At 39.5% G+C, this 23,002-nt stretch overlaps 1 protein-coding gene and 8 non-coding genes across 10 annotated transcripts; all 9 read left to right on the top strand.

The window, feature by feature from the left end:
- The first annotated feature begins 1,843 nt into the window (after window positions 1–1,843).
- On the top strand, window positions 1,844–1,916 carry Trnai-gau (transfer RNA isoleucine (anticodon GAU)). The gene has a single exon. It is a non-coding gene; the product is annotated as a tRNA-Ile (tRNA).
- Window positions 1,917–3,024: 1,108 nt separating this feature from the next.
- Trnai-gau (transfer RNA isoleucine (anticodon GAU)) lies at window positions 3,025–3,097 on the top strand. Its single transcript has one exon. It is a non-coding gene; the product is annotated as a tRNA-Ile (tRNA).
- Window positions 3,098–3,340: 243 nt separating this feature from the next.
- On the top strand, window positions 3,341–3,413 carry Trnaa-ugc (transfer RNA alanine (anticodon UGC)). Its single transcript has one exon. It is a non-coding gene; the product is annotated as a tRNA-Ala (tRNA).
- An 835-nt stretch (window positions 3,414–4,248) lies between these two features.
- Window positions 4,249–4,321, top strand: Trnai-gau (transfer RNA isoleucine (anticodon GAU)). The gene has a single exon. It is a non-coding gene; the product is annotated as a tRNA-Ile (tRNA).
- A 3,177-nt stretch (window positions 4,322–7,498) lies between these two features.
- Window positions 7,499–7,571, top strand: Trnaa-ugc (transfer RNA alanine (anticodon UGC)). The gene has a single exon. It is a non-coding gene; the product is annotated as a tRNA-Ala (tRNA).
- Window positions 7,572–10,338: 2,767 nt separating this feature from the next.
- Window positions 10,339–10,411, top strand: Trnaa-agc (transfer RNA alanine (anticodon AGC)). The gene has a single exon. It is a non-coding gene; the product is annotated as a tRNA-Ala (tRNA).
- A 481-nt stretch (window positions 10,412–10,892) lies between these two features.
- On the top strand, window positions 10,893–10,965 carry Trnai-gau (transfer RNA isoleucine (anticodon GAU)). The gene has a single exon. It is a non-coding gene; the product is annotated as a tRNA-Ile (tRNA).
- A 277-nt stretch (window positions 10,966–11,242) lies between these two features.
- Trnaa-cgc (transfer RNA alanine (anticodon CGC)) lies at window positions 11,243–11,315 on the top strand. The gene has a single exon. It is a non-coding gene; the product is annotated as a tRNA-Ala (tRNA).
- A 797-nt stretch (window positions 11,316–12,112) lies between these two features.
- Window positions 12,113–21,744, top strand: LOC145497559 (putative ammonium transporter 3). Of its 2 annotated transcripts, XM_081477377.1 has the most exons (5): window positions 12,113–12,195; window positions 17,185–18,080; window positions 18,639–18,698; window positions 20,124–20,200; window positions 20,535–21,744. In XM_081477377.1, the coding sequence occupies exons 2-5, from the start codon at window positions 17,347–17,349 to the stop codon at window positions 21,080–21,082; spliced, it is 1,419 nt and encodes a 472-aa protein (XP_081333503.1). In that variant the 5' UTR covers window positions 12,113–12,195; window positions 17,185–17,346; the 3' UTR covers window positions 21,083–21,744. The 2 variants fall into 2 exon arrangements, with proteins under 2 accessions (XP_081333503.1, XP_081333504.1); XM_081477378.1 differs by lacking the exon at window positions 12,113–12,195 and having other exon boundaries at window positions 17,142–18,080.
- Window positions 21,745–23,002: the final 1,258 nt, after the last annotated feature.

Genomic DNA, 23,002 nt, shown 5'->3' with positions numbered 1-23,002 from the left:
TATTCTTATTTTCACGAGAAAAAAAGGTACTATTGGAGAATCCGGGTATCGATCCCGCTACCTCTCGCATGCTAAGTGGGCGCTCTACCATTTGAGCTAATTCCTCAGACAAATTTGGTTTTGGTTATAAAATAATTTCTGTCCTTAATTTAGCTTGATCAGTAACTTCAGATAACAAATTTGTAAGTAATGAGATAATCGATAGTACTTTAGAAATAATAAAAGAGAATCCAAAATTGGTTATGTCTTTCTTTCTATCATTTGTTTTGATCAACGCGTTAGATATTCGTACTGCAAACAAAAAAAGCTGAAGTCTGCTGTCAGCTAGAGAAGAAGAAGTATTGGTAATGATCTGGGTAAGGATTGAACTCAAGACCTTGGCCCTTCGGTCGGCTCCTTTCAGTTGGTGGAGTCGTTGTCTTGGCCTTCCTCGGCGGAGACAGAGAATAAACGACAAAGGACCTTTCTTCTAGTGCCGGGAGATATCAGAGTGACTGTAGTACTGCAGGCGACTCATATCAGGAAGTAATGATGACACTCTACCCGCGGAGATAACAGTAACAGTAGATAAGTAGGGGAAACAGACCAGCAAAAAGAAAAGAAAATACAAAAAATGTTCAATGAGTAGCAAAAATGTGTTTGTTTTCCTTGGAGAATCCGGGTATCGCTTTGGTAAGCTTGTAATTCTATTTCTTGTCATTGCAGCAGCTGTTATTGTTTTGGGGCTAGGGGACATTGTTTCTGTTGTTTGTTCTATTGTTTTCTCAAAAGGTTTCAAGCCCTTCATGTGAGGCCTTACGAGAGCTGTAACATGACCCGTTGTTGTTGTTGTTTTCAGTCTTTTGATAAAACGAATCTTTTACTTTTGCAGCAATCTCAAGTTCTTTTCTTGCAAATCGAAATCGTAACTTTAAATGAGTTTTTGTTGTATTTAAAAAAAAAAATGTGAATCCGGGTATCGATCCCGGTACTTCCGCATGCGAAGCGGGCGCTCTACCATTTGAGCTAATACCCCATTGTTGCAGGATAATTTGAGAAAAGGGATTTCCACATCTGTCAAAAGTTACATAAAATAAAAACGGAGACTTCAATACGCTAAATTTACTGTCATTTTGAAACATAGTATTTTTAAAATGTTCAAGAAGATAAGTTAAATTTTGTTTTATGGAGGAAAAAAACTATGATCTGGAGAATCCGGATATTGATCCCGGTACCTCCCGCATGCAAAGGGGGCGCTCTACCATTTGAGCTAATTCCCCATTGAACGGGTATTTCAGTGAAAATAGATTTGTGCAACAAAATGAACTATTCATTAACTCATATTCATAAACTATTTGGAAGAACTGGTAATCAGGGAATTAATTTGCCAGATACTATTAAAGAATTACTGCAGATCTGAATTTTTGTCCTTTGGACACGCCACCTTTATGTTATTTTAAAATACTAAAAATACTATATGCTGTTTTTAAACATTATTCATGAACATAATTTGCAAGATATTATTCAAGAGTCCGACTGTAGATCAGAATTTTATCTCTTGGGGTAAAAGAGTATTTTTATTGTTTCAATTTTCGGGATTGAAATAGAGAGCAATTTTCTCTGCTCTCTACTGGCACACGCTAGAACAAAGGTCTTTGTCGTTCACTCTCTATCTCCAGCAGCCGAGGATGGCGAAGATGACGACCTTTAGAGTGCTCGATGTCTCGGGCGATATGAAAGAAAAATCTTTGCCAACTGCCATGAGCTCATTCTTTACCAAAGTAAATGGTAGCATTTAAACTCCGGTCCTGGAGTACACTACAAACTAATCCGACTTCTATTTTAACAGTAGCGTGCTGCAGTTGGTCCGTTAGCTCAGTCGGTAGAGCGTGGTGCTGATAACGCCAAGGCCGTAAGTTCGACCCTCACACGGACCACGACAGTTTATTTATTTAGTTGTTGTTGTTGTTGTTGTGTTACGTGATTCAAAAACCTTTTAAAGCTGATGTTCCTCTCTTTTTTTCAGCAAACGCCTCAAGGAAAACACTGAGAGCAATACCTGGATCTCAGTTGAACACAGACTACCCTGGCTGAACTAGATTACAATTCCCATGTTCTATTGAGTCAATATTCCCTGATTGAACGGAAAATTGAGCTACTTTAAATCTGTTCAGTTACACCAACTGCAGCCACTACTTTTAAATGGCAAAAGCGTATTCCAGGAAATTAGCTGAAATGGTAGGGCGCCCGCTTCGCATGCGGGAAGTACCGGGATTGATACGCGGATTCTCCAAGGCCAAGTTCTTTGCAACAATAGTATAACATTTATGTCTTTTCTTTCCTTTGTGTAGTTCTCTTTTCCTCGTTTACCTGCTCATAAAACGCGGGTAGAGTGCCATGACTTCCTGCACAAAATCATTGTCTTAACTAGCTTAAAATTGTCAAGTTCTTTTGTGCCAGTATTCTATGGTTCTTTTCTCGTTAAAGAGATTAACCAATCATCACAGATGATAATCTATTAGATACCGTAGTATAGATCATATAAATCCCTAAATCTACTGAATCACACTAACTTCACTCATAACTTTCTATTACAAATGTACTCTGGGGGATTAGCTCAAATGGTAGAGCGCCCGCTTAGCATGCGGGAAGTACCGGGATCGATACCCGGATGCTCCAAGGCTAAGTTTTTTGCAACAATAGTAACATTTTTTGTGTGTGTCTTCTCTTTCCTTTTTGTAGTTCTCTTTTCCTTATTTATCTTCTCATAAAACGCGGGTAGTACTAGTGTGTCATGACTTCCTGCACAAAATCACTGTATTCCAGTCACTCTGCTATCTACTAGTGACACTAGAACAAAGGTCCTTGTCGTTCACTCTTTATCTCTAGCAGCCGGGGATGACGACGATGACGACCTTGGAGTATCTGATGTCTCAGGCGATATGAAAGAAAGAAGTTTTGCGAACTGCCACGCGCTCGGTCTTTACCAAAGTATATGGTAGCCTTTAAAATCCGGTCCTGCCGGCGGTAGACTACAAACTAGCTGGTCCGTTAGCTCAGTCGGCAGAGCGTGGTGCTGATAACGCCAAGGTCTTGAGTTCGAGCCTCACACGGACCACCAAAATTTATTTTTTGTTTTTATGTTGTTGTTGTTTTTGTTTTGTTTCGTGATTCAAAAGCGTTTTAAAGCTGATGTACGTCTCTTTGTTTTTCAGCAAACGACTCAAGGAAAACACTGAGAACATTACCTGAATCATGAACACAGGCTACCCTGCCTGAACTAGTTTACAATTCTCATGTTCTTTTGAGTCAGTATTCTATGTTTGAACAAAAACAATTGATCTACTTCAAAACGTATTCCGGGGAATTAGCTCAAATGGTAGAGCGCCCGTTTTGCATGCGGGAGGTACCGGGATCGATACCCGGATTCTCCAAGACACCCTTTCTTCTCAGGACAACATTGGGGCTTTTTTTAATTTTTTTCGTTTTTGTTGTTGTTTCTTTCCTCCATATTTTATTTTTTTGCGACATGCCTACGGTAGAAATCCAATAGATTGACCTAACGTTTTCCGCAAAAATCATTCTATTGCTGCTCTTCTTCTCACTAAAACAAATGTCCAGGGTCGTGCCCCGATGTATAACAGGTCTGGTTATCCTGCTGAAGTAGCTTCAAATTATCATGTTTTTTGTGTCAGTATTGTCTCTTTCTTTTCTTGTTAAAGGGATTAATCCATCACCGCAGATGATGAATTACTAGATACCGTAATATCGATCATATAATTCTCTAAATCTACTTTATCACAGTAATTTCACTCATAAGTTTCTATCAGCAGTATATTCTGGGGGATTAGCTCAAATGGTAGAGCGCCCGCTTTGCATGCGGGAAGTACCGGGATCGATACCCGGATTCTCCAATGCCAAGTTTTTCGCAACAATAATAACTTTTTTTTTGTCTTTTCTTTCCTTTTTGTAGTTCTCTTTTCCTTAATTATTTATCTGCTCATAAAACGCGAGTAGTACTAGTGTGTCATGACTTCCTGCACAAAATCACTGTATTCCAGCCACTCTGCTCTCTACTGGCACACGCTAAAACAAAGGTCCTTTTCGTTCACTCTCTCTCTCTCTCTCTCTCTCTCTCTCTCTCTCTCTCTCTGCGAACTGCCACGCGCTCATTCTTTATTAAAGTCAATGGTAGCATTTAAAATCCGGTCCTGCAGTAGACTACAAACTAATTGGACTTCCTATTCTAACAGTTGCATAGCATGAGTTGGTCCGTTAGCTCAGTCGGTAGAGCGTGGTGCTGATAACCCCAAGGTCGTGAGTTCGACCCTCACACGGACCACGACAATTTATGCTTTTTTTTGTTTTTTGTTTGTTTTGTTTTTTTGCTGTTGTTGTTGTTGTTGTTGTTTTGTTAGGTGATTCAAAAACATTTTAAAGCTGATGTTCGTCTCTTTTCAGCAAACGCCTCATGGAAAACACTGAGAGCAATATTGTACTACAATCAATCTGCTATTTCATAGCACTAGAGGAAAGGTCCTTGGACGGTCGTTTACCCTCTGTCTCCGGCAGTCGAGAAAGCCTAAGACAACGTCCCCAGAAACTGAAAGGAGTCGACCGAAGGGCGAAGGTCGTGACCCAGACCATACCCAATACTTCTTCTTCTCTACCTGACAGCAGGATTTCAGTTTTTTTTTACCTGTACGAATATCTAAGGCGTTGATCCTAACAAGCGATAAAGGGAAAGATGTAACAATTTCGGATTCTCTTTTATTCTTCCTAAAGTACAGATGCAGAGATTATCGATTATCTCATTACAAGAATTATTTTATACCTAAAACCAAGAAAAATTTGTCTGGGGAATTAACTCAAATGGTAGAGCGCCCGCTTAGCATGCGGGAGGTACCGGGATGGATACCCGGATTCTTCAGGGAACCTTTTTTTCTCGTGATAACATTGGGGCTTTTTTTATTTTTTCGTTTTTGTTGTTGTTCCGTTCTTCCATTTCATATTTTATGTGACAAACCTACGGTAGAAATTCAAGTAGATTTTCCTAACGTTTTCCGCAAAAAAGCATTGTATGTTTGCTTTTGTATTCACTGGAACAAATCTTCTAGGTCGTTCCCCGATATATAACGGATCTGTTAACCTCGCTGAACTGGCTTCAAATTGTCATGCTCTTTTGTGTCAGTATTGTCTGTTTCTTTTCTTGTCAAAGGAATTAACCCATCACCGCAGATGATGATCTACTAGATACCGTAATATAAATCAGGTAAATCTCTAAATCTACTCAATCACAGTAATTTCACTCACTCGCTTTGCTTTTCACTCACTCACTCGCTTTGCATGCGGGAAGTACCGGCATCGATACCCGGATTCTCCAAGGCCAAGTGTTTTTGCAACGTTTTTTGTAGTCTCTTTTCCTTTTCCGGTTTTTTTCCACTCTAGTCTTGAGGTGGGTATGTTTAATAGAAGAAGCTACTTTTTCTTCATCATCATTGAGACCATCAATAAAAGCCCTTCATAACTCATGTTTACGATCTGAAACAGGTATAGATATAAAGGTCAGCTCTTAAATAGCTTATCGTATTCAGTTTTTCAGCAGGCCATAAATAGGGTAGGAAAAATCGTAGATTTTGGTCTCAAATAGCGCAAGAGGGGCGGCACACCCCAAACCCTATGTTTCTGGGATTAACTCTCCCCCCCCCCCCCCACACCCCTCCTCCCTGCCCATAAGTCGTTCGCAAACCATAGAAAGAGATATGTAACCAATCCTATTATTTAGAAATTCGTTATCTGAAGTTACTTCACTCGCTATATAAAGGAAAGCAATTGTTTTATAACCAAAACCAGAAAAAAACTGGGAGATTAGTTCAAATGCTATGCGTCCGCTTAGCACGCGGGAGGTACCGGGATCGATACCAGGATTCTCCAGTGATACTTCTTTTTTTTTCTAATGATAACAACGATCTTTGTTATCACTGAAATATTATTTTTTTTGTTTTGTTTTGTTTTTTTATCAGAGGCTTACCGTAGAACCCAAGGATCTGATTACCCTGCTGAACGAGCTTCAAATTGTCATGTTCTTTTGTGACGGTATTGTCTGTTTTTTTCCTTGTTAAATAGACTAACCCATCACCGTAGATGATGATCTACTAGATACCGCAATATAGCTCATATAAATCTCTAAATCTACTCAATCACAGTAATTTCACTCATCAGTTTCTAAAGTGGGATATGTTCTGGGGGATTAGCTCAAATGGTAGAGCGCCCGCTTTGCATGCGGGAAGTACCGGGATCGATACCCGGATTCTCCAAGGCCAAGTTTTTTTGCAACAATAGTAACATTTATGTCTTTTCTTTCCTTTTTGTGGTTCTTTTTTCCTCGTTTATCTGCTCATAAAACGCGGGTAGAGTCACCTGATTTCCTGCACAAAATCACTGTATTGCAGTCACTCTGCTATCCACTGGCACTAGAAGAAAGGCTCTCCCTACCCATATCAATATTTTTTGCTCTTTTCTTTTCTTTCCGCAGTTCTTTATTCCCCATTTATCTGCTTATAAAACGCGGGTAGAGTGCCATAATTTCCTGCACAAAATCATTGTCACTCTCAAAGTCGCTCTGCTATCTTTTGGCACTAAAACAAAGGTCCTTGTCCAAAAACATTTTTGCTACTCGTGGCACCATTTTGTCTTTTCTTTTCTTTTTGCTGGTCTTTTTTCCTTACTTGTCTACAGTTAGTATTACTTACGCAGGTAGAGTATAATGACTTCCTGCGGCACAAAATCACCGCAGCGCAGACACTCTTCTATTTTCGGGCATTTTTCGGTGTCATGGTCGTTTACTCATTGTCTCCGGTCGTTTAGTTTTTATCTCCGAAGGGCCAAAGTTTTGAGTTCAACCTTTACGCAGGCCATTACCAATACTTCCTTTTCTCCACATGACAGTATCTCTGTCATTGGTCGTAACCAATTCCATAAGTAACCATAGAAACAGAGATATAACCAATCTTATTATTTGGAAATTCGTTATCTGAAGTTACTTAACTCGCTATATAAAGGAGAGCAATTGTTTCATAACCAAAGCAAGAACACACTGTGTGTGGGAAATTAGCTCAAATGGTAGAGTGCCCGCTTAGCATGCGGGAGGTACCGGGATCGATACCCGGATTCTCCAGTGATACTTCCTCTGTTTTTTCTGATGACAACAACGATATATGCTATCACTGAAATATTAGTTTTCTTTATTTAATTTGTCATTTTTTGCTGTTTTGTTTTCTTTTGTTTTGTTTTTATATTAGTAGCTTACCGTGTAGAACCCAAGAATCTGATTACCCTGCTGAACTAGCTTCAAATTGTCATGTTCTTTTGTGACAGTATTGTCTGTTTCTTTCCTTGTTAAATGGATTAACCTATCAGATGATGATCTACTACATAGCGTAATATAGATCATGTAAATCTCTGAATCTACTCAATTTCTGTAATTTCACTCATAAGTTTCTCAAAAGGGATATGTTCCGGGGGATTAGCTCAAATGGTAGAGCGCCCGCTTTGCATGCGGGAGGTACCGGGATCGATACCCGGATTCTCCAAGATCTAGATTTTTGCTACCCATGGTAACATTTTTTTGGTCTTTTCTTTTCTTTACTTTTCTTTTCGCAGTTCTCTTTTCTTCATTTATCTGTCAACTGATAAAACGCGGGTAGTGCGCCATGACTTCCTGCACAAAGTCACTGTATTCTAGTCACTCTGCAATCTACTGGCACTAGAACAAATGTGTCAAAGGTCTGTGTCGTTCACTCTCTATCTCTAGCAACCGTGGATGACGAAGATGACGACCTTGGAGTGTCTGATGACTCGAGCGGTGTGAAATACTTAAACGAGTTTTGAAAACTACCACGTGCTCATTCTTCACCAACGTAGATGGTAGCATTTAAAACTCCGCTCCCACAGTAGATTACAAACTAATTTGCCTTTTATTTTACCACTTGCGCATCAGTAGTTGGTCCGTTAGCTCAGTCGGTAGAGTTACAGAATATTTGAAAAACCGTTGGGACTGTATAACAACTAGGCGAAACATGCATAATTAATTGTGATTAAGCGACAAAAATAGATTACATATTTGAGTGAGGGACACCATGACCTCAAGCTTACCTCCTCCGATCTCAAACGTCTTTTTTCATTTGCTATTGCTGAAACTCACTTTTTGTTCGAAGGGTCCTTTTATTACCAGATTGATGGGGTTGCCATGGGTTCACCCCTAGCTCCCGTCCTCGCCAATCTCTTTATGGGTCACCATGAAAAGATCTGGTTAGAGCAATATCAAGGTCTTTAAGTTCTATTTTATCGTCGTTACGTGGATAATAAGTTTTGCCTATTCCACTCAGAACAGGACGCCATCGCATTTTTCGACTATATCAATAGTCAACATCCGAACATGCACTTCACGATGGAGAAAAAAATTGATCATGTTTTGCCCTTTTTGGATGTCTTAATCGACAATACCCACCATGGTTCCGTTATCACTAGTACCTTCCGTAAGAAGACCTTCACGGGTCTGCTCACCAATCATCTTAGTTTCGTACCTCTGTCATACAAAATCGGTCTTATCAGGACATTAATTGACAGGGTTTTTAAAATCAACAATACTTGGCTGGGCTTCCACAAGGAAATTATGAAACCAGTTTTCATTTTCAGAATCTTTTCCCCGTTCATCTCATCGATAAATGTGGGGGGTTAGTTCAAATGGTAGAGCGCCCGCTTCGCATGCTGGAAGTAGCGGGATCGATACCCGGATTCTCCATGCTTCCCAAGGCAACTTTTTTTTCTCATATTTTCTTTTTGCAGTTCTTCTTTCCTCATTTACCTGCTCATAAAACGCGGGTTGTGTGCCATGAAATGCTACACAAAGTCACTGTACTACAGTCACTCAGCTGTCTAGTGGCACAGGAACAAAGTTCCTTGTCCTTCATACTCTATCTCCAGCAGCTGAGGGTGGCGGAGAAAGAGACTTGTGTCTGATGACTCGGGTGATATAAAATACCTAAAGAAGTCTAGCGAACTGCCAAGCGCTCCGGCATTCTGTGTCAAAATTAGATGGTAACATTTAAATTCCGGTTTTTCGGTAGATTACAAACTAATTTGCTTTTATTTTAACAGTTGCGTAACAGCAACTGGTTCGTTAGTTCAGTCGGCAGAGCGAGGTGCTGATAACGCCAAGGTCGTGAGTTCGACCCCCACATGGACCACGAAAATGTCTGATAATTTTTATGATACTTGGATTCAAAATCATTTTAAACCTGACTTTCTTCTCTTTTTTTCCAGCAAACTCTTCTAAGGACAACCCTGAGAGTATTAACTTAATAATGAACACAGGCTACCCAGCCTGAACTAGCTTACAATTCTCCTGTTCTTTTGAGTCAGTATTCTCTGTTTGAACAGAAAATTGAGCTACTTGAAATCTATTCCACTAGAGCAACTGGAGTCACAACTTTCTTATCGCAAACGTATTTCGGGGAATTAGCTCAAATGGTGGAGGGCCTGCTTAGCATGCGGGAGGCTGCCTCCTCCACAAGCTTTTCGTATTTTTTTCTCAGCACGGAGAGCGATTGGGAGACTGGGAGTGAGCAAAAGGGCGCGAGCGGGAGCTGGTAGCGAGTGAAGAGCACGAGCGCGGGGTGTGATTCCCCGCGCCTCTACTCATACTCATAGTTAAACATACTATCCCGCGGGCGACTGGGGACGAGGCAGTGCGGGAGGTACCGGGATCGATACCCGGATTCTCCAAGGAAAACAAAAACATTTCTGCTGCTCATGGCACATTTGGTCTTTTCTTTTCTTTGGCTGGTCTTTTTTCCCTCATTTCTTTACTGTTACTGTTACCTACGGGGGTAGAGTGTCATGACCTCCTACCCATGATCACTGTACTACAGTCACTCTGCTATTTCATGGCACTAGAGGAAAGGTCCTTGGTCATTTACTCTCTGTTTTCCTGACCGAGGAAGGCCAAGTTAACGACCCACGAACTGAAAGGAGCCGACCGAAGGGCGAAGGACGGGAGTTCAACCCTCATACAGACCATTACCAATACTTATTTTTCTCTACCTGACAGCAGAACTTATCATTTCTTTTCATTATACGAGTCTCTAAGGCTATTGGTCAACAGCAATTCCACAATTTGATCGCAAACCATAATGTAACCATAGAAAGGGAGAAATAACCAAGTTTGGATTCTCTTTTTTATTTCTAGAGTTCGGATGCAGAGATTATCATCTGTCTTATTTAGAAATTCGTTATCTGAAGTTGCTGAACAGGTAATATAACAATTATTTTGAAACAAAAGGAAGGGAAACTGCGTGTGGGGAATTAGCTCAAATGGGAGAGCGCCCGCTTAGCATGCGGGAGGTACCGGGATCGATACCCGGATTCTCCAATCATATTTTTTTTATCTCGTGACAAAAACGATATTTGCTATCAGTGAAATATTGTTTCATTTTTAATTTGTTCCACGGTTGTTGCCGTTGTTTTCTTTCTTCTTTTTTTTTTTTTTTGCTTTTTGTCAGAACCCTACCGTAGAAACCTAAGTAGATTGTTCTTAAGTTTTCCGCAAAAACTATTTTTTGCTGCTCTTCCTTCACTGGAACAAATGTCTAAGGTCGGTCCCCGATATATAACGGATCTGACCCGGGGTGGGGGGTACTTCCTTATATGGGCTATATAGATATGTTTGGCGAAAAAGGGTATGGTGTTTTTCGTCATTTGGTCAGAAATAGGGTATGGAGTTTGCTTATTTTGGTCTCAAACAGGGTATAGAGTTTTTGCAGTCTAGTCTTGAATTGGGTAGGGTTTTAAACTCCGGTCCTGCAGTAAATTACAAACTAATTTGCCTTTTATCTTAACACTTGCGTAAAAGTGGTCCGTTAGCTCAGTCGGCAGAGCGTGGTGCTGATAACGCCAAGGTCGTGAGTTCGAGCCTCACACGGACCACGAATATTTATATTTATTTTTATTTTTTATGATGCGTAGATTTAAAAACATTTTTAAAGCTGATGTTCGTCTCTTTTTTTTTTAAGCAAACTCTTCTTAGGACAACCTTTACTGCATTACCTGAATCATGAACACAGGCTACCTTGCCTGAACTAGCTAACAATTCTACTGTTCTTTTGAGTCAGTTTTCTCTGTTTGAGCAAAAAAAATTGAACTACTTCAAATCTATGTAGTTACAGCAACTGCAGTCACAACTTTCAAAAGGCAAACGTATTCCGGGGAATTAGCTCAAATGGTAGAGCGCCCGCTTCGCATGCGGGAAGTACCGGGATCGATACCCGGATTCTCCACGGATCTTTTACATCCTGTTTGTAAGCTCAATTTTTGACAAATTGAGGTTAAGATTAAATAGCTGTCTCATTATAGAAAACTGGGGAAACTAAGGACGATTCGGTTTTGCGAAGGGTAAAATATTTATCATTCTATAATAGGCCATGTTCGATATATCAATATCCCATTATGGCTCCGAGGCTTTCAGGAAAAGCATCTATATTTGTATCCAAGTCTCTTTTGGGAATTAAGGAACAAAATGATGTTGAAAAATAATTTTCAGTTTTGTGCTGAAAGCCTCGGAGCCATGTTAGAATATCAAGATATCGAACGTGGGCTATAGTGAACAGGAAGTTAAGATATTGGGTAAAGGATTGTGTTAACCAAATTTGAAGCATTTAGCTGTGCTAGAAAAGCATCCAGTTGCGTTTTCAATAGGCTCATTCATGATGTTTATTTTCTGCTTGTATGCGGCAAAAAAAATCATAAACTTATACGGGGCTTGCAATGTCGCGTTCGCGTGTTTGCATGTACGTGTCAAGGTGGCTCCTCGAACCGTTATCAATCTCCTTCCCAGAGCCCGCGTTACCCATTACGAGGGTAATGCGAGCTCTTGAATGCGAGCTTTTGTCACCTGCAGTAAACGGAAGAATCAGTAACCTGCTTACCGAAGGGAATCATAATAGGGAACCTGTTATCGAGGGTTGGTAAACAAATTACCTTTGATTACGTCACAATGACGTGTGAGTCTAAACACGCACCATATCTGATTACCAGTCTGCGCGCAGACGTATTTAATTTTTCCGACACAGAAAAGACAATACAGGGACTTCCGCGCGCAGGGTGTTCGCGGCATTTCGAAGCGTATGTTCAGAAGGCATCGTAATATCAAAGCATAAGGTAAGTTCACGAAGGTCTCTAATTTTAAGCATTTATTTTTAGTATCATAACAGACGTTTTTTAGTAACAAATATGTTTTTATCTTGTGTCGGCGTTTTCAAGTGTTTTAATCCTTGAACTCAGCCGGTTTTATGTGCAATCGTCAAAATATTGGAGTGGAAAGATATTTTCACCGCCGGTGTCCAAAAGTAAGCTATAAACCTGTCAATTTTTAACAAAATCACTCTCCGTCTTAGGTGACGAGTCAGAAATTGAAGCCCATGGGGCGTTTGTTGGAGATAAACAATATTTAAAATGTTATGTAGCTCCTGTTGCCAGCTGCTGGCGCTCGACTCATTTCACTCCTTTGTGCATACATTATAGACCATGAATGATGGTGCAATTTTTGGTAATGCGTCAGTGTTAACAAACAAATTCATTTCAAATGATTTCCATTTATTTTACCACACCGTTTAAAATCACCAAGCGGTCTCTTTTAAGGGAAGTTTTCCAACATTAATTTATTTTATTTCGCCGTCTACAATCTCAGTGCGAATCGAGATAACAGTATGCGACTTAATTGATTAACCTTTTTTCTTGGTTTCCGTGGCTGTTGTTGGCAGTAGAAAGATGGCCCGTCGGTCGCTTTTCATTTCTCTGTTTCCTCTCCTTTGAAACTGACTTTGCATCAAAAAAGCCCCTGACAAGACGACCAACTTTATGTTAGCTGGTGACTCGCTCAAACAAAACAAACCATGAGAGCAATAATATTGAACAATCAACATTGAGAAAAATGTCATTTTTCCTGAAGAAAAAAAAACAATTCATTTTATATATTCTAACTTATATCAACAAATATGTTGTAAAATAAAGTTGGGCTCAGTTTGTTCGAATCAAATATTTTACAAAAGAAAACCCGCTTCCCTCAGCAAGTGTAAATTATAACATGCAAAGATGAAGAACTGTTAATTTTTTTTTCAAGAAGTTTCTATTGAGTAGATTTTGTATTGAAAAACAAATGTTTTCCTTGTTTACACTTAATATCGGGTAATTTCGTTCCAGAATTATCCAGAAAGCTGATTTGAATAAAAATTTTAAAAAAATAAGCCCGCCTGAGTGAAGGCAATCGGCTTGTTTCTACCCGTTACTTAGCACCTGAGGTATAAACAAATTGCCTGGTATCGTATTTTTTCCGTTTTAGGAGGAAATCTTCCCTTGTTACCAAAGTTAACAGATAAATGAAATACTCCATTAAGCATCACAATTCAGTCAGCCCTTTTTTTAATTTTGGTGACGTTTTCATAACGTACTGAATGTACCGTGACGTTCGAAATATATCTAAAAATATTTTTAAGCCTTTTTTGCATTTTGGCGCATTTTAATTCCACTTGGCTGCAGATACCTCTACTTGTGGAAAGTTACTTCTTGACTTTCGCAAATTGTACTTGAGTTGTTAGGATTTTAACTGTCGTTTTTGAAGTTCAAAAGGATAGATTAGCAAATAGATGCTAAATATCTGATGTTATTTGAGCAATTTCTGCCTGAATGAAAACTTAGCTTGAGCTAAAGAGGAACATTACAAACGAAACATTTTAGTTAATCTCTATGTTAATCATCAGGGAACTGAAGTAATTTTAACAGCTGTTTATCACTTCTTCAAATATTTAGCCGTAGGAAAATGGTCCCAAGGGAAAAATGAACATTTGTGTTGCAGCAGCGTTCATAAAAGGGGTCTGCTAAATCGTATCTCACTGAAATAGCAATATAAAAATCTATCCTGTGGTGATTGGGCAAAATTGTTTAAAATTGTAATTAGAACGATAGGCTAAGCCTAAAAACAATTTTAATCTAAAACTAATCGGCCCTGAGGTCCTTGAAATTAAAGTTGGCATTGAAATAGACCAATTTCGATATATTAAAATTCAGCCTAAAACAATAGACCTCAGCACGAGGCTCTGGGGAATAACTACAGAGTTTGTGGGGTTTATCCCCAGAGCCTCGTACTGAGGTCTATTGTGTTAGGCTGAATTTTAATATGTCGAAATTGGTCTATTTCCCAAAGCTTTTTGTGGACGAACATTGCGAGGCGATATTTCAGAATGAATTCGGAATAAAGGGGATATGGCTCACCATTTCTACGAAAGAATAATGGTTTTTAATGGTTTGTGATACTCGTAAATATAATAAGTTTCTCTGAACCGTTTATTGCTCATTTCGTGGAATCAAAACAAATAGTAGGGAAAAAGTAAAACCTAGAATGTTTAAAAAACATTTACCTTACCCGGCGATCGTCAGGAACATTTTAAAGTATTTCACTAACGAGAAAGGTAGATAAAAGACACAGAAACGATTTGGTCTTTGCGTGCTCCCAGTCTCAAGGTGACAATTACGTGTTCCCGTCTCCAGTGACTATTTATCTTGTGAAATGGAAATTCGGCCATACATGGTTTTATTGGATCAAGATAACTGCACGACTTCAGATAAGTCGCAATAAGTTCGTTTACGGCACACCAATTAAATTAACCATTTATCTCTTCTGAGAAACCTCGCCAAAAAAGGAAAAGCAGTCATATCAAATTTCTTGACGCCCCCGTAAACGAAAAAACGCTGTCGCGGAAACATTGTGTCACACTAAATATTTCCCCGTTTGTTCGTGATATGAAGCTTGGAGCAAAACGGAAGCCGTTGTAAGCACGTGTCAGTTTCCTTCTGAAATTGACCGAGAATAAACATCGTTAAATGGTTAGACATCATCTGAAAGGTTCTTGCTCCATAAAGATGTTAGAATTAGCTAGTTTCCTTATGACAGCCCTTTTATCTCAACTTAAAGTTATCCTCTATTTGACAAGAATTGTAATAGATAATTGCAAGGCTAAAGATAAGTCACAATATCTTCGTTAATGGCAAATCAATTAAATTGTCCATTTGTCTGCGGAAACACTGTCTCCCGGATGTTCCCCGTTTGTGCCTGCACGCAATGTTTCCTGCGGAAGAAGGATGTTTTTGATATTTTCGGAGACGTTTTGAAACAATTTTCTCCCGCAGCAAATGTTTTTGCAGAAAATCTGCGTGCCAAGGTAACCTTTCTGTTTCTTAATTTGGCCGAGAGAACATTTTTACTCGCACACTATTGCTAACTGCCAGTGCACGCGAAATTATACACAGTAAGGTCATACAGTGCAACACTAGGGCAGCGTCTATACTACGCTGGAGGACTTGAAAACGCAGCTAAACGGAGCCTTTCGAAAACGGTGACAATCATGTGATTTCCCTGCTTAAAGACAAATCCAAAACGATTGTGATTGTTACGTTTTTAAATTCCTCCGGCCTGGTGTGGACAGAAATTAAAACATTTGATGCGTTTTCAGAGTGAAACCTGCGTTTTCAAATTCCTCCGGCGTAGTGAGGACGGAGCCTAAATTAAAGGATTCACCGACAACTGGAGCTGAACGACAGCTAACAACTCGCAAATAATTAAAAAAACCTAACTGTCCGAACTAACACCTACAAAGCAAGAACGGTTTAAACTGACCACAAACAGGTTAGCAGGTGTAAGTGTTGCTAACATGTGTTTAAAAATTTCTCTTTCTCTAAAAAGTAATTTAAATGATCAAATAACACCGCCACTAGAACTATCATTTACAGTGCACTTGTGACAGAAATTGAAATGAATTGCACAAACCTTTATGAAAATGGGTTTTTTTTCGAAGTTGATCAATAAAAGCAAACTGAGAGACGACGAGGCGACGAAACCGTGACATAACATTATTAACTCCAATGCCGCAAGGAAAGGAAAACTTGATTTGATTATGGTTTTGATTCCTTGCCGTTTTCTTAAAAGTTAACTGAAACTCATTGTACACTGACAATGCAGAAGTTAACAGTTGACACCTCCAAGAGGAGAAATTGTTTAGACTTGTTGTTTATTTGTTCATCGGTATAAATCAGCCTTACTAATCTGCCCTAGTTGTTGCAAGGGTTTACTGTACATAATTTTGATTGACACTGTCACAATTTATGTTTACTTTCAAGAAAACATTGTGAAAGTTTTTAATCATAATTATGCGTTCCGAAAAAAAATTAAAACTTCTTTCACTGTGTTACGAAAGCACTCAATGAAGTTAAGAAGAGAAACATTTGTGGGAAAAAGACAAACTTCGTGTATGACAATGTTTTTAAGTCGTTTTGTAGCAATCTGAGTCCTATGGTCGACCAACTATAATGAAATAATCGACATTATGTGTCTGAAAAGACAAAGCAAGCGAAAGCTCTGAACAGTTACAAATTAAGAGCAGAAAAAACTGAAAGCAACGGCGCTTTTCGAGGCACAGTTGTCTTTAAGTTATCGTCTGAAACATTTATTCTTACATTTATTCTTTATGTTTCACTACTGCAATCATTTTGCTTGTTGCGATATTTCATCGTTTGAGGTGACATTTGGTAGCAAGAACACCAAACATTAAGTAAAAATAGGCATCGTGTATTATAGTTAATAACGAAAACATATGAAAAATATGTTAAATAATCAGGTTCCTTGAATTGATCTGTACAATGTACTCCATGCGTTTTTGTAAAACGTTCTGGCGTGTTGAAAAGCAGGCAATAAGTTAGTACATTTGGCGTGATTTTCATATGCAAATCGAGATGTTCAAGTATAAATCAACAATGTACGAGGCTGCAGTTTATTAATTTTTGCAAAGAGGACAGACTGAAATGCGAATTTCGCTACGATTTCTGCTTTGACAAGGGTATGTTTCCTCGTGTCAATATTTGGGTTTGGTCTGGGGCATGCCGTAGAGCATTTTTGCTTAGCTGTAAAAATCAATTTACTCTCTAGTTTATCGTGTTAACTTCGCGTATCATTATATTCCGTCATGATCTGTACGCAATGCGGACCTGTCCGTTTTTTACCCAAATTCAAATAATTCAAATTGAGTTAATATTTTCATTTTATCAGCGGCTTGAAATCTTTTTGTTAGCTGCTTATTATGTTTATTATTTTTACCTCAGGAAATCCGGGGCGGATGGCGGAAGAAAGGTGGTGTTTAGATCAACTATAGACAAACTATGAATTCAATTACAGAATTTTCCTCTTTCCAAGCCGTTTCCATGCCCTGAGATCACGCCAAGTAAACGAGCAAGATCAAAACAAACTTAACATTAAACTCAACAATGACACCAACAAAGGAGTATTCCGACGAAATCCAAACTGATGGAGAAATCTTGTCGGGTGACGCGACATGGATTTTGACGAGCGCATTCATCATTTTCACAATGCAGTCCGGATTTGGCCTTCTCGAAGCCGGAATGGTCTCCAGAAAAAATGAAGCAAACATCATGGTCAAGAACGCTGTTGATGTGGTCTACGGTGGATTGTCTTATTGGCTTTTTGGATTTGCACTCAGTTTCGGGAAAGGCGAGCAAAGAAATTCTTTCTGCGGCCTTGGATATTTTTTGACGGATGCTGAGGAAAGTGAAATGGGGCAGGTGTTTTCGAAGTACTTTTTTCAGCTCTCCTTCGCCACGACTGCAACCACCATTGTTTCTGGCGCGATGGCGGAAAGAACGAGCTTAAAAGCCTACACACTTTTCTCATTCTTAAACACCCTGACATACTGTATTCCCGCTTTTTGGGTTTGGGATGACAGTGGCTGGCTTCGGAAAATGGGCGCCGTTGATGTTGCCGGATCCGGTGCTGTGCATTTAGTTGGCGGAGTGAGTGGCCTGGTGGCGACTTTAATGTTGAAGCCCCGGATAGGAAGGTTTGATGAAAATTCGCCATCAAAACAAATGGCTTCTCCTACAAATGTAATGCTGGGAACCTTCATGTTATGGTGGGGCTGGCTGGGTTTTAATTGTGGCAGTACTTTTGGAATAAGCGGCAAGAAATGGATACTTGCCTCCAGGTATTTAAAACAGTTTTGCGCAAGGAAATTAACATTTGAAAATTTATCTTAAACTTCCAGTCGCCTAGAGATTCGTGTACTTTGAAAGAATTTTTAAATACAACGGAAAGTGTAAATCCTTGATAGCTCGAGCTTTTCGCATCACTTTACTCATTTATTACGTCTTTGATAATTACGAAAGGGCCTGTATTATTTGCATTGCCAAGTAAAATGAAAAATTAACGATACGTTTGTGCGTTCTCAGCCAATCGCAGAAAAGTAATTTTCTCAGTCATATAATAAGCCAGGGTACCGGCCTATAATTTCCGCTAAGCTTGTCTACACGGTCTATTCTGTTCGTTGTTCTTATTTGTTCCGTTTTGAACGTTTACAACGACGACAAGAATTATAACTTATTGAATCGGAGTTTTTACATTGCAAGTATATTTTGTCAGAAGATTTCCCCAAGCGTAATAGGGCTGGTTCTTTTTCTACCTTTCACTCGGTTAAATGAAACGATTTTCGAAACGTCATTCAAAATAAAATTGTGGCACTTGACTCCTGCCTCTTACCTTTTAGGTCAGCGGTCGTAACTATCAATGGCTCCATAGGCGGAGGGATTCTGGGAATGTTGTACAGGTAAGTTAGCCAGAAAAAAAATAGTGTTACAAATTTTCAATAAGACGGACGACTGACGAGGCTGGAAAAGCAAAATATATTAATACCGCGGTTTACAGTTTTTACACAGTTTTTATATAAATACTTTTTATTTCTTTTTAAGTGCGTTGAATGTGGATAGAAGATGTGATGTCTTCTTCTTGTTGTTATCGTTATTCCAACAAATTCCTGCCCTCGGCGATTGAAATTTCGCAGAGAAATGCAAGCAATGATGTCATTTATTTATTTATTCTTTACTTAACTGCGGGGGGAAACTAATTTTTGGTGTTTCACTTTTTTTGTATTTTGGCCAATCATCTAAAAGGAAGATGGTGAAATTTGGTAAAGGAAAGTATTTCGTCACTGCGTGTGACTTCGAAGGAAAGTATGCTGAATGGTTTAGTGCGCAGCCGCATTGGCTTTTCGCGCGAAGTTTTGAATTAACAGACCATTAAAGAAGAGAGTTCTTAAAGGAACTTGAACTCGGAACATTACTTGTTGGAAATCGACGTACTTATTCGCCTATTAAAAGTAAAGCTCTCCCGCAACATTATGACCGGGTGAGACTCCTTTATAAAAAGGACGGGGGGGGCTCGCCAGAAATTTTGAAAAGAACCCCTTAAAGGTATCAAGATTTTGTTTTGTGGGCGCGGCATTAATTTTTTTTTTTTTACCCCTACGAGGTACTAATTCTAAGACAACACATTATTTTTTGCCATGTTTTTCTCGGCTAAATACCCTAGAAGGTATACAGAAAAGCTCCCGCTGTGGACCTTTTTAGGCTGAATACCCTAAGAGGGACCAAAAATCACATTTTTTTTAACCCCTAAACGGTACAACGAGCACCCCCCGTCCTATTTTTATGGGAGTCCAAGCGTATGACCGAGGGAAGCATCAGTCTAACTCTCAACCACCTCAAATTACATATCACTGAAATAAGTGATCATAAGACAAGACGCTTTGATGTCATGAGGGTATTCCCAATAATTATACCCCAGGGGTTTTCAAGGACCAAAGACAGTGAAATTATACGTCAGTGTGCTGCGATTATAATAGAAAACCCATCGAAATGGTTTGTCATCCTGTCATAAATAATTTATTTAGCTCGTTTCCAGGCCTCAGTTGTTCGAAAGGTGGATAACGCTAACCAACGGATAAGTGTTCACAAAACAAACCACGCTATCCGCTGGATAGTGATTTATCCGGTGGATAACGTTATCCACCTTTCGAACAAGCCGTGCCTGCTGTTTAGCCTCTTCCCTTTAATTCAATTTCTCCCATTTACGAAACAATCTAATTTCTTATCTCTGAATTACTACTCTCATTTTAATATCTGTGCACCCTTCGTCTTTGTATTTTTGTCCCGAGAAAAAAAAAACACTTAAATTCTTTATTTTTATTTCTCAGTTACATTTGCTTCAAAAAGAAGTTAAATATTCCAATCTTTGTAACCGGAATTCTGAGCGGGCTCGTCGGCATAACAGGTAAATTAAATAATGTACATGTAACACACCGTGTTATGGTATTATTTCACCAGCTAGATATTCGATGCAAAAAGAAAATTTATTCTTACAGAGAATAAATGATTTTATGTAGCTAGCTACGCCAGTTAATGTTTGACTAGTAAGGGTCAGGTTACATACGGGACTCGTAGTTATGAGTACTTAAACAGAGCTACACCTTGGCAATGCGCTCTTTGAGTTTAAGTAACCGAGCGAGAAGCATAAATGATTAGTACAACATTTCTTCTGCCTTTTCAATTAAACGTCAATCCTTTTTTAAATACACCCGTTTTTAGTGCGTATGTTTTTTTTCCAGCCATTTGTGCCCTGTCCCGACCTTGGGAAGCCATTGTCATCGGTGCAGTAGGTGCCCTCATAGCCTGCCCTGGATGTGCTCTTCTCGAGCGGCTCGGAATTGATGACCCTGTCGGCTGCGTGCCCACACATGGCATGGCAGGAGTCTGGGGTGTACTGGCCGTCGGCCTCTTTGCCGAGAAGGAAGATACGTTCTCCAGTGAGTTTGGAATCCTCAAAGGCGGTCCGTGGTGGTTCTTGGGAGTTCAACTGCTCATGGTTGTCGTTATGACCGCCTGGGCTGCGTGTACAACATTTCTGGAGCTGCTATTGATCGATAAGGTTTTTGGACTGCGCATGAGCGTGGAGGAGGAGCTTCTGGGAGCTGACAAAGTAGAGCACGGAATTGACGAGTACGTTTGGAACCCAACTCAAGCTACGGACATTTGCCAAGAAAACGGGCGCGCTAATGACGGACTTGACCCGAGTGAGAACACCCTGAATGATTTAGAAATCAATAGAAATGAAAACTCACCAGAACTCATCGAAATTGATACAAAGAAACTTTGAAATCTTATCGCACTCAAAGTTATTACAAAGTGAAGCTGTGAGACCAGCAGCTACCCTGTGACTACCATTTCACTCTTAAGGAAAGTATATACTCCTCTAGGAATGAGCTCGCCGTATTTCTTTGAATTAATTTTACTCCTACAACAAATTTCGAGAGCAAATAGGGACGTAAGAATGATTTTTTATGCGTAAAAGAGACAATCCTTCATAATTAACTTATCTAATTAGTGGGTTTGTTTAAATTTAATACTGTTCAGCATCGTGAGACAAACGATAATACATTTTATTATCCCCAGTTTTGGCATAAATTACACCAAAATAAATGAAAATGTAGAAAAACATTTAGAATGATTCCGTATAAAATTAGTACAATCGTAAAATGGTGAGAGCACCAAATCTGGTATTTGATAGAGCAGCCCTAAAATATACTACTGGCAAATTCAACCAGAATATTGTAGATAGTGTGTGGTGTGTCTTACGGGTTCCACCCTTTACTTGATGTTCTCGGCCCAAGTCAGCCATGGCACCTAAGTAGCCGCTTACACAGAATATCCAGAGGCCATCCTCCCTTCAGGCATTTCATTCAATTCACGTGATCCCAGAGCTTGATGCCTGTCAGGCATTCAACTAGTGAGGGTCGCGGCTTTCATAACACCCCCTTCCCCCCCTCCCTCCCCTCCCCCTTCTCTCCCCCCCCCCCTTCACCCCGCTCTGTATCTTGGTTTTGTTCAACGACAATCCACCACTAGAGACGAGATTTCGAACGATCATTGCGTTGCTGTATTTGTTTGTGAGTTTTGAGCGGGTCGGAAACTATAGACGTGTGCTAATACTTTAAATTATCAGTTTACAAAACGGCTAACCCTCCCGGCGGCTGTAATATTGTTTGCTGGCGCGGGCCTTTCACATGACAAGAACTTCCAGGCAATTGAAAAACCTATCTAAAATACACGGTTTCTCAACCTTTTGGTACAGCAAAATGATTCCCCAGCAAAGGCATTTCACAAAGTTTCTCGCATTAATTATGTCAGTTAAAAGATCTGAAATTGAATTTCCGACGCAGGGAAGGGACTAGAGGGAATTGATGAGTTTATCGGCTGGTATGGAAAAATCCGTTTCCCCACGCGTATTTTAAATTTAAGTTAATTAATCTTGTACAGCTTACAGTTACGAGTTTAGCTGCAGTTTTCAAGGTAAGTTATGACTATTATTATTTCTCAATCGTTCTGTTGCCGTCATTATTTGTTTGTTTGTTTGTTTGTTTGTTTGTTTGTTTGTTTGTTTTCTATTTTCATTCAACACAAGCGTGCATCGAAAAAGGCAAACGCTGCCTTTTGGTAAACGTTCAAGAAAAGAAAAAAAAGAAAAAAAAGTAAGTAAAAAATAAGAGAAAAAGTTCCTGCGTCACTAGGACTTTAATTCATAACCTCCCACTCTTATGGTGGTTAACTTGTCCACTGCGCCACACTGACAATTATTCCGGAAATGATGAAAATACTGATTATATTAGTTTGTAGAGAAGCGCTGTACGTTTCTAGCACGGCCCGACAAGTCATGCGAAAGTATTACCAAACTCATTTATTATTGTACCCTCTAGTAGTTGCCTGCTTGTAAGACTAGAATATGTCAACCCGATGCCATAACACTAGCCATAAGCCCACAAGTACGCATTGCGGGCCGCTTATTGCGTTCATTATACATTAAACTAACTATCTCTTTTCCGATTGGCCGAAAGCGTACAGTGAATTTTCGAAATCAGCACCTGTGACGTCATCTAGTTGCAGATTATACAATAATCATGTCAAGGACCCTCAAGGTCACGGGTGATCATGTCATGTATGACCGCGGTGCATTATTGAAAAAGAATGAGCGAAAAAGCAAAAACATGACTTTCATCTTTTTTTTTTTTTTCGTTCAATG

Source organism: Orbicella franksi, chromosome 9, assembly GCF_964199315.1.
Source record: "Orbicella franksi chromosome 9, jaOrbFran1.1, whole genome shotgun sequence".
NCBI lineage: Eukaryota > Metazoa > Cnidaria > Anthozoa > Scleractinia > Merulinidae > Orbicella > Orbicella franksi.
The sequence above is the reverse complement of the archived record's forward strand: the minus strand, read 5'-3'. Positions and strand labels throughout refer to the sequence as shown.